The 11,527-nt window shown below is 38.5% G+C and overlaps 1 protein-coding gene across 1 annotated transcript; it reads left to right on the top strand.

The window, feature by feature from the left end:
- Nucleotides 1-2,476: 2,476 nt before the first annotated feature.
- LOC120253635 (V-type proton ATPase subunit a3-like) lies at nucleotides 2,477-9,363 on the top strand. The gene is made up of 4 exons (XM_039261935.1): nucleotides 2,477-2,502; nucleotides 7,521-7,725; nucleotides 9,046-9,229; nucleotides 9,311-9,363. The coding sequence occupies exons 2-4, from the start codon at nucleotides 7,628-7,630 to the stop codon at nucleotides 9,347-9,349; spliced, it is 321 nt and encodes a 106-aa protein (XP_039117869.1). The 5' UTR covers nucleotides 2,477-2,502; nucleotides 7,521-7,627; the 3' UTR covers nucleotides 9,350-9,363.
- Nucleotides 9,364-11,527: the final 2,164 nt, after the last annotated feature.

Here is an 11,527-nt window from a genome sequence, read left to right on the forward strand (position 1 = left end):
TGTGCCACTCTTGGCACGTGTGACTATCCGATTAAGATTGCCACGTCACGCATGAGGTTTAAAGATAGATATTGGACTTTACTATAATATTGGGTTATATAATTACGGCCCAACTAATATGGTCCGACCAGATTGAGCGACATTACCGCAAATTCTGTCTGTGCTGTTACGTCAGCCCTGGAAATTAAATATTATTAACTGAATCTATAAATATGCGAGTTCGCTTTCCGACCGAGCACCAAAGCTTCATTTGATAGATCTATTTCTCTCTCTAGTTTCTCTCTCTAGAAGAAAATGAGTTATATTGTTGAAGGATTTTATCATTCTAGTTCTAGCGGTTTAGCTAAGGCTCATCTTTTTAACTGGGATTTTGTTACGAGAGAGAATACCCGTGGTATTCTTCATATTGATTTATGGATGTATGGATCTGGTTTAGTTAATGGAGCTTATGTTCAAGCTCTTGCTGTTCCTGCTGTCGGAGATATTGATAGAGGTGTTGAAAATTTTTATTGTGATAATATGAAATATTATGTGGCATGGATTACTCGTGGTGAATACCAGCACGAGATCTGTAAAAGATATGTTACTATAGAAGGTGATATGTGTAGTCTTATCCATCAAGAAGGTTATATTGATGCTGGTATTTCATCTTTTACTTGTTGTGAGAAGGAAGGTGTGCATGTTAAATTAAATTTAGATGTTGGAGGGTATGATAAAAGGTTTACTCTTTTACTATTAATTGGTGGAGGTAAATCTGATGTTTCATGGATTACTGTTGCTTATGGGAAGAGTGGTGAGACTAGTTTTTAAGATGATTTGTCGTTTGAAGCATTGAGTGTATTGTAATTGCTAAGTGCCAAGTGCTTTGACACTAAGTCGAATTTCGTTAAAGGTGTTGTAAGATAGCTTCCTTTGGAAGCAATTTAATAAAGAATTATATTCATCGAGATCTACAATTGTAATATAATATTCTCATATTGCTTATCACATCTTTATATATATCAGTTTAAAATAGATGTTGTGCTAACATATGTGACTCTCTGACTATGTCAGAGGAGAGAGAAGATTGGGCTTGGCCAATTTATAATTGGGCTCTCTCTTTGATACATCAAAGATTGTCACGTGAATGTCAGCTTCAGACCCTTCACGTCATAATCAAGCTCTCATGTTGATTCTCCTTCCCCTGTTTCTCTGGCGATCTCTTAACGGGTTTTTGGATCTTCGCCTCAACCCGATGACTCGTTATCTTCCTTTTCTCCATGGCCTCGTTTTTCTATTTTGCGTTTTTCAGTCCAATTCCAAAGAAGTTCCTTGATAAAAAAAAATATCGTCTTTGTGAATAATACATGAAAAATATTGCGTCTTTTAGATTAAAAATCGAGTATTTGCGTCATAATCGAGAAGCCAAGGCTATTGTAGAGATCTCTTATAGCGGTATATGAGCGGTGTGTGCTTCGAAGAGCCGCCAGAGACAGCCTGAGGAGAGTTTGAGATTGCGCTCAGCCTTAGGCTTTTCTCTCGGTGGGTATCTTGGCGTTAAGGTGAAGGAGAAGAAGCTTGTCTGTTCGTCGTTTGTGGTGGTAATGTTAATGGTTCCGAGGGAACAGGAGTTCATGGTGATGCAGCTGATCGAGAGGGCTTGCTTGTTGCCGATGAAGGCGCAGGAGGAGCAGAGGAAGAGGAAGGAGATGTAGAGCCTGAAGAGGTTGGAAGTGAAGAGGAAGAGGTTGGAGAGGAGGAGCTCGAGATCGGTGGTAGTGGCCAGGAGGCTCCGTTCCGATGAAGGGTTGGATGAGGATATGGAGAAGTTGGAGGTCGAGCTCAAACGGGTTATGCATGGTATCGTGCCAGTGAGACTCTTCAGACCGATCTCTCCTATTACCCTGTCTTCGCAAGACATCGTCGCCTCGTTTCTTCTTAATTAAGGAAGAAGATGAAGAAGAAATAAGCTTGATGATGACGTGGAGGGTTTGAAGCTGAGTCAGTGGTCAAAGTTTGCTAACTCAGCTATTCCGGCTGCCACGCAGGATTTTAGTTGCCGGAGTTTTTCGGATGACTGACCGGTGAAAGACAATTTTAGTTGAGTGACCACTTTGATACGTTTTGAAGTTTGGTGATTGAACTGATAATTAATCATTGTTGTGTGACCTACTGAAAAATTAACCCCTTTTTGGCTTTATGCTTGTATGTATAGGTTTCTAACTGTTTATTTTGAGTTGGACGAAGGATAATTAATTTTACCTTTGTAATATAATTAACTCATGCTCTTTGTTATGTTTTTTCTTTTAATTTTTATGAAAGTTTGATATAATTAAAGATGCTCTATTTTGAGATTAACAAAAACTCAGGAACATCATGGAAATGACCTTCGGTGGTCGCTATATAATTATGATGATGTCGGTTTTCTCAATTTACACGGGACTAATCTACAATGAATTATTTTTAGTTCCATTTGAATTTTTTGGTCCATCTGCCAATGCATGACGTGATGCTTCCTGTAGGGTATAGGAGATTCTCTTTGTTGAGGACCTTCGTGGAAGGTGACGAGATATCCGGGTTTTTGCTTCAATGAGAGTTAGCACAAAGCTTCACTGGTTGCGAGAGAGAAAGAAGACATTTAGTATGAAGCCAACCAATGAGCAACTAGCTCACATTCCATTATATTCAAAAAAAGTAACAAAAAGGCACACAAGGCCAAACCTCCATTGGCGAGTCACAACCACATAGATACTATATTATATTACTTACTAACTTTTTTTCAAAACAAAACACTTCATAATATTACGAGTACGAGTGTGCTTTTTAATACAAAACATCTAGTCTCCATACTGTATGCGAGAGCTCCTTCATTCACCCATACTTGAGTGCAGCTCCAGCTTTTCACCAGCAGTGAAACACCGGCATCTCGACTTTTTCAATTCGCTTCAATCATATCCCAACAAATCCTCCCTTGATTGAAGCCTGTGAAGAGATCCCAAGCTGATTTCAAATGGCTTTATGCTTCTCTGCTGGTAATGGCTTTGTGAAAATGTCCGCAAGTTGTGCTCCTGTATTGCAGTAACGTAAGACAATCACACCATCAGACACAAGGGCCCGAATGAAGTGAAATCTCACGTCTATATGCTTGGTCCTTCCATGGAGAGCTGGATTTTTTGCCACAACAATAGCTGACTGATTATCACACCACAACACAGACGAATTCATAACTTCTTTTCCAAAATCACTCATAATTCTTCTGAGCCAAACCAGTTGGCATGCAGCTGATGTTGCTGTAATATACTCAGCCTCAGTTGTTGACAAGGCCACGGCATCTTGCTTCTTTGAGCCCCAAGCAATCACACTTGAGCCAATTCTAAAACACATGCCCGAAGTACTTTTGCGATCAACCAAACTTCCACCCCAATCACTGTCAGTAAACCCCTCCAGATTTACTCCTGCATCTTGAGAGAACCACATACCGAATTTTGATGTCCCAGCCAAATACTTCATAACTCGTTTGACTGCAATGAGATGATGACTGCTTGGCTTGCTCATGAATCTTGATAAGTAATTAACTGAGTAGCAAATATCTGGTCTAGTGTGAGTTAGATAAAGCAACTTCCCAATTAAGCTTCTATATATTCCTGGATCAGTCAATTCAGCATCATCTTCAATCTGAAATTTTTCATTCACTCCCATTGGAGTCTCTACATGCTTGCACTGTCCCATATTTAGTTGATTCAAGAGATCTGCCACATACTTTCTTTGTGTTACAAAGATCCCTTCAGTTGTTTGATGCACCTCTAATGCAAGAAAATAACTCATCAGACCCAAATCAGACATGTCGAAAGTCCCCATCATTTCTGCCTTAAACTCATTAATTAAGGCTTGTGAAGAGCTTGTATACACTATATCGTCTACATAAAGACTGATCAGAATATAATCCTTGCCTTCATGCACCTTTCTATAGAGTGTATGCTCAGTTTCACTTCTAATATATCCATGCTCTCTGAAATGCTTGTCAACTTTGTTATACCAGGCTCTAGGGGCTTGTTTGTGCCCATATAGAGCCTTCCTCAATCGATAAACAAGATATTCTTTCCCTTCAACTGCATACCCTTCAGGTTGTGCAACATAAATCTCTTCTTGTATTTCTCCATTTAGAAATGTTGATCTTACATCAAAATGATACACAGGCCAACAAGTTTGAGCAGCAAGCGCAAGGATGACTCTCACGGTCTCGAGCCTTGCTACCGTTGAAAAAACTTAATCATAATCTAACCCAAACTGCTGTGAGTATCCCTTGGCCACTAACCTAGCTTTGTGTTTCTGAATTTCCCCATCCGCCTTGTATTTAGTCTTGTAAACCCATTTGAGCCCCACTGCTTTCTTCCCATATGGTAGCTCTGTCAATTCCCAAGTGTTGTTGCTTCTTATTGATGAGAGTTCAGCATCCATGGTGTCTTTCCATTCCTTTTGCTTCACAGCTTCCTTGTACTCCTGTGGATCAGCAACATGAAGAGCAAAAGTACAAGAATTATACAAGTCAGACAATAGCTTAGTTTTCCTTGGGGGTGACCCGTTAGTTGGTGCTACCCGAGATGTTGATATGCATCTGAGCTTCCTAGGAACTGAAACACTTGCACTCTCTATTGTTTCTCCTTGTAAATCCTCTTCACTTGAATTGTTGTCTTTTATGATTGGCGCTTCTTCACTTGGATTGAAAATGGAATCTCCAATTGTTATCACTGGCCCACCACCATTTGTGTTTGTCTCCCATGTCCAACGAGAATTCTCAAGGAAAATGACATCTCTACTAACATTTATCTTACCGGTGCTTGGATTAAAGAGCCTATAGGCTTTGGTTTACGAACAATAGCCAACAAACACATGTTTTTCTGATTTGTCATCTAGCTTTTGATGCTTATGTGAGGGAATGAGTGCAAAAGCTATGCAACCAAAAATTTTAAAATGACTTACAGTGGGTTTCTTTCCATGCCACACTTCATAAGGTGTTTTGCATCTCAGTGTTTGTGTTGGCGACCGGTTGATGAGATAAATAGATGTCGACACCGCCTCAGCCCAGAACTGTAATGGAAGTCCACTACTCTTGAGTAAGCAACATCCCATTTCAACCATTGTTCTATTTTTGCGCTCCACTACACCGTTCTGTTGAGGTGTATAGGGAGCTGAGAGTTCCCTTCTAATTCCCAACTCCCTGCAATACCTCCTGAATACATGAGAAGTAAATTCACCTCCCCGATAACTCCTCAATGTCATCAGCTTCCTCCCTGTTTGTCTTTCCACCAACATATGAAACTTCTTGAAATTTTTGAAAGCTTCTCCCTTGCTCTTTAAGAAGAACACCCAACACTTCCTGCTGTAGTCATCAATAATTAAAAGAAAATATTTGGATCCTCCCAATGGGTCTACACTCATAGGTCCACATAAATCCATGTGAACAAGCTCAAGACAAGCTGTAGTTCTTCTAGGTTTCACGGATGGAAAAGAACTCCTGGCTTGCTTTGACATCACACACTCTTCACAATGAGATTCATAATGAGATTCATGCTTGAGCTCCGGCATCCCATAGACCAACTTCTTTTTGCACCAAGAATCTCAAACTTCTATAGTTCAAATGCCCGAAACGCCCGATGCCATAATTCAGATACACTTTGCTTGTTCACTGCTAGATTTAATCTCCCAACCTTTGTGATGTCTAATGGGAACATATTATTGACTGTTCTTGGTATACTAACAATATGTTCCTTGAGTGCGGTCATCCATGATGATGCAACTATTTCCTTTGAAAGTAGCTGAATACCCCTTCGAGAGTAAGCGGCCAGCTAAGCAAGTTATGTGCAAGTCTAGGTACTAGCTGCACACCATGCAACTGCCTCTTCTCACCATCTTGCATACTCAAAGTAACTATTCCTACACCCGAACATCCATCTCCTTGTCATTCCCAAGCCCGAACACATATCTTCTTAGATTCATCAATACTTGTGAACAACTTCCTTTCCCCTGTCATATGATTCGAACACCCGCTATCCACTAGCCACAAGGTGCTTGACGTTGGTTACGGAGTGTTGCTGGCCATGAACAAGTTATTGGACTCTTGCTCGAGCTCCTTTGCAACTAGAAGCTCCTTTCTCTGTACGAGGTTGCTTGTCTCTCTCCAGTGATCGCCCTCACATGCCCGAATTTTTTTGCGGTGAAAAACACTGAACACTACTTGATGCTCACCACCTCGACCTCGCGCACTCCTGCCTCTTTCTGCCGCGAGAAAAAAACCTCTCCCACGACCTCTAGCGGGACTCCGGTTGGTCGATGAGCTGGAACTTCCCTTCTCTCCGGTGTTCAACGTTGCACTTTCAAGCTTCATATGTAAGGCTCTCTCATTGAACATTTACGAAGATCTATTGACTCTAATTTCATGGGCTTGTAAGGACCCGCTGAGCTCGTCAAGAGTAAGCTTTGTGAGATCTCTGGACTCCTCCATCGCGATGGCCACATAATCAAATTTCGGTGCCAAGCTTCGCAGTACCTTGGACACCACCTCAGCCTCAGAGAGCTTGTGCCCAAGCCCTCTCACCTGGTTAACTATCGTCACGACCCTTGTGAAATAGTTTTGAATACTCTCACCATCCTCCATCTGCAACATTTCAAAGCTCTGTCTAAGCGCTTGTTTCCTCACCGTCATCATCTTAGACGATCCTTGGTACTGTTTTTTTAACTATTTCCCAAGCTTCGTGCGCCGTCTCCGCCTCCGCTATACGGTCAAGTATCGGCCCATCCACTGCCTGTTGAATGAGGCATAAAGCTTTTGCGTCCTTCCTCTTATTCTCCCTCTGCCTAGCTTCGTCTTCTCCTTCACCTATTCCCTTCTCAACAAGTTCCCACAGCTCTTGAGACCGAAACACGGTCTTCATTCTCAAGCTCCACCTTCCATAATCTTCACCCTTGAAGACAAGTACACAAGGCTGTGTGAGACTCACCGGAGTGTCGGATGCCATCATCTCCGGCTCTGATACCACAATGTTGAGGACCTTCGTGCAAGGTGACGAGATATCCGGGTTTTTGCTTCAATGAGAGTTAGCACAAAGCTTCATCTGGTTGCGAGAGAAAGAAGACATTTAGTATGAATCCAACCAATGAGCAACTAGCTCACATTCCATTATATTCAAAAAAAGTAACAAAAAGGCACACAAGGCCAAACCTTCATTGGCCAGTCACAACCACATAGATACTATATTATATTACTTACTAACTTTTTCAAAACAAAACACTTCATAATATTCTGCGTACAGTGTGCTTTTAATACAAAACATCTAGTCTCCATACTGTGTACGAGAGCTCCTTCATTCACCCATACTTGAGTGCAGCTCCAGCTTTCACCAGCTGTGAAACACCGGCATCTCAGCTTTTCAATTCGCTTCAATCATATCCCAACACTCTTGAGAATGTTGATGTTTCTTATGTTGCCTGTGGATTGTGTTTGCTTTGGTCTAATCATTCTTATCTGTATTTATTTATGCAAGGATGCTACTACTAAGGTGTTGATTAAGATGAGACGTACATATCCATTTGGTGTTGATCCCAAATGGCATGGTACACAGAGTGAGATGCTATTTCTCAATTCTTTGAGATGAAAATGTCCATCCTTCTTGGAGTTGTACAAATGAACCTTGGAATTTTCTTGAGCTATTTCAATGCAAAGTTCTTTGGGAATAGTATTAATATTTGGTGAGTTGATTTTCCAATTCAGGTCCTAATATGTGTATAAAATCATGTAGACTCTAGTACCTGCTTTGTCTATTGACTGTTTCAACTCATTCAACTGTGGAAATCTATGTAGTCGCTCTTGGTTTGATGGTAACATGTTATTAGCACACTTCTAAAGTTTCTCTTACCAAAGTTGAAAGTTCACCCTCTTGAAGACTTGGAAGGCATATGACTTACGGGTATAAGAAACACATATCCATCTATCCAACCATTTCTTTGTGATCATATGTTGATGACCAAAGGCAATTTTCACCAACTACTTAACATTACTACAATTCATGATATAGTAGTATATATTTAATGTGTGAACACTTTAAGAATGTCATAAATCAAAGTTTTAGTTGTTTGGAACTTTGGATATGTGTTATTATTTGAGGCAGTCTACATGAAGAAGATGTATGTTTTCTCAAAATTTTCTCAAGTTTCTTGATTTTCTCCTAGTTTCCTATCTTGTTGTGTAACTCCCAGAATTTGTGAACCATTTTATGGAAAGAGAAAGGCCACTCTTGAAATCTACATAATCTACATAACTACTAATATTTTTATGTTGGCTAGTTGCTTAGGGCATGTTTGGCTACAAAATAAAAAAAAAATGGCATAATTTTATTATGCAGGAAGTGCAACTGATTATTACAGAAATTGTAGCATATTTTTTTTTACAGAATGAGTGTTTGGTTAACAAAATAAAAAACATTACGGAGACCAACCGGTCAACGATTGGACTACCGGTGGACCGGTCACCTGTCATCGGAGGCAGGCCGGACCACCGATAGATCGCCGGTGTGTCACCTGAGGCTGGTCGGCTGATGCCCGAACTACCAGTGGACAGGTGGCCGGAGGTTGGCCGGAGCATGGGTAGATTGCTGATGTGTCACCGGAGGCCGCCCGACCAGTGGCCAGATCCCCGGTAGACTAGTGGGCAGTTGCCGGAGGCCGGTCGGACCTCAGGTGGACTGGTGGTTAGATAAAAAAAGAAAGACTTTTTACAATGAAAAATATTCCATTAAAAGTGGAATATTTTTTTATCCCATTATACCTATATTACGCCATAATTTTATACTGTAAAATAACTATTCAAATAATTAACATGCCATAATTCTCAAAAAATACGGATTATGTCATAATTTTGGCCTATCCATACAGGCCCTTAATGTATCACAATTGGAATTACAGTTGAAGGCTTAGTACTTTCTGTGTATGCTACTATGCTTTGCATTATTCTTTAAAATCACTCTTTATTCACTTGTATTAATTATCTACTCATCTTCATTTCTGCTCCAGGTATCAATTTGTTCCTCAGTTGATATTCTTGAACAGCCTGTTTGATTACCTTTCTCTACTCATCATTGTAAAATGGTGCACTGGTTCAAAAGCAGATCTATACCATGTGATGATATACATGTTTCGTAGCCCAATAGATAAACTTGGTGAGAATGAGCTATTTCCTAGCCAAAAGATGCTTCAGGTTTGCGCATACTGGCATATCATTTTTTTCTCACTTGTACAATGTCATTCTAAGCGCTAACCTTTCTCATCATTTTATCAGCTTGTATTACTTGGGCTAGCCCTTATATCTGTTCCTTGAATGTTGTTTCCAAAGCCCTTCCTTTTGAAGAAGCAACATCAAAAAGTATGTGTAAATTGCTTGTTAGTTCTTATATGGTGTTTCTTTACTCTTATTAAGGATGCCCATGCTTGTTGTTGCAAAGACATCAAGGACAGGCTTATACCAGATTGGCTTTTATGTCTCAGTTCCAGGTATGCTTAATAATTTCTCCATGTTGATTTCAAACAATCAACTCTTGTGTTCATGTTATTGATGCAAGCTTAACATGCCTACAGAGAGTGTCTGATTAGAGTGTGTTACTAATGCAAGTAGCAGTAAGAATAGTGGGCCAATGTGCTAATGAAGGCCTAGAATAAGATTGCAGTGTGTTTCAACAAATTGACACTGATGGTAGTGGCTATGCTCAAGGTCATTTGATTGTCAATTATCAATTTGTAAGACATTATTTGAATGTATGAATGTTTATTTGTTTATAATATGTATAATGATGATAAAAAAAAGTTCTTCTTTAGTTTATTTTTTTTAACCATTATGTTGTGAGATTAATAAATTAAAATATTGATGTTATATATATATATATATATATATATATATATTTATTTATTTGTCTATATTAGAAATAGAATTAATTAGCTATTAAAACATCTATTCAATTTAGTGGCAAATTTTTTTCGGCTATAGGATACTAAACAAATTTATTGGAGTTATAGCTGTGGAACATTCCGCCACTATAGAATTTATAGAGGTAAAATTTTCCGCCGCTATAGAGATACTAACCAAATCTATATAACTTATAGCGGCTGAAATGTTCCGCTACTATAAAATTTATAGCGGTAAATTTTCCACCACTAAAAATAATTGTACATCTCCAACTCTAAAAGATGAGATAGTAGGAAAAGCGTACATTTGTCACAAAAAACATATAATGACTAAGGATTTAGCGGCTAATTGGATATCCGCCGCTATAGGGGTATTGGGGCTAAAATGGGGCTTACAGCGGCCGATTTTTTCCACCGCTATAAGTCTTATTTCTTGTAGTGTCTTCTGATGACCCATTGGCAGGTTATTTTCTTTCTTCACATTATTATTACTTATCATTATGAAAGTTTTTATTTCTCAATCACATTATGCGTTCATAACACTGGTGTGGTTTATAACAAAGGTGATGGAATGATCTAGTTCTTAATTAGTTGGGGAAACAAAATTAGTTTTTCCTATACTATATGAAACTTCTCTCTCTTCCTTTTTCTTTTCTCTTTATGTGTATGTGTGTGTTTCGCATTGCAATTCTCTCTATACAAATTTGATTTTCTTTCCTATTTATTCCTTGCATGGAGATCATTCTTTTATGTTTTTGATTTTAATGCTTTATTGTATATATGCTTGTGTGAGATCATCTATCTAACCTAAAATTATAATTGAGTTCAAAACCATATATTATATTTGTTTTCTTGATAAAAATTATATAGTATTGAAGCTTGTAATTTCTGAGATCATTTCTGAATATTGTATTGGTTTCAATGATTTAGATGTTTAGATGTAGCCAAAACTGATAAAAAGGCAAAAGAAAGAGGTCTAGATGCAATTGAAACATATGTTTTCTTGAACACTCATGAGCCTGCCAAACGTCAGGTAAATAATTAGTACTTAATTACTATTTAATTAAGTTTTTTTCAATGAATATGATATTGATGATTGTTCCGTTTTTGTAGTATAACTTTGAAGGCAATCTGGACTTGGTTTGGTTTATGAAGGACGTGGAGAACGCTGGATTATTTTTCACATTTTTCACATTGGTTATGTTTGTGCAGAGTGGAATTATGGGTAATTTAACTAGCCTTTAGATTAATTAAACACTAATTATATATAACTTAATTCATGTAATGTTTATTGGGCCTTTTTCTTTTTCTTTTGGTGGATTCCAGTTTGGTTGTGCAAATCCCAGGGATGGAAATGTGAACTTATACCATACCATTCAAAGTTATATATTAAGTCACGATTAATTATATCCCTAATCATTATATTCATATTAATATAGTGTTTTGATTAATTTTTCTTAATTACATCATATGATGCAAACATTCACAACAATGATTGTAGATTTCTCAAAGAAAAAGAATTGATTAGGTTTGATCTTTCTTTTCAGCCATACTTGGTGTTTGTTATCCATTAGTGATGATGATGATGATGCTTGTG

The sequence above is a fragment of the Dioscorea cayenensis genome, unplaced genomic scaffold (genome assembly GCF_009730915.1).
Source record: "Dioscorea cayenensis subsp. rotundata cultivar TDr96_F1 unplaced genomic scaffold, TDr96_F1_v2_PseudoChromosome.rev07_lg8_w22 25.fasta BLBR01000145.1, whole genome shotgun sequence".
Lineage (NCBI taxonomy): Eukaryota > Viridiplantae > Streptophyta > Magnoliopsida > Dioscoreales > Dioscoreaceae > Dioscorea > Dioscorea cayenensis.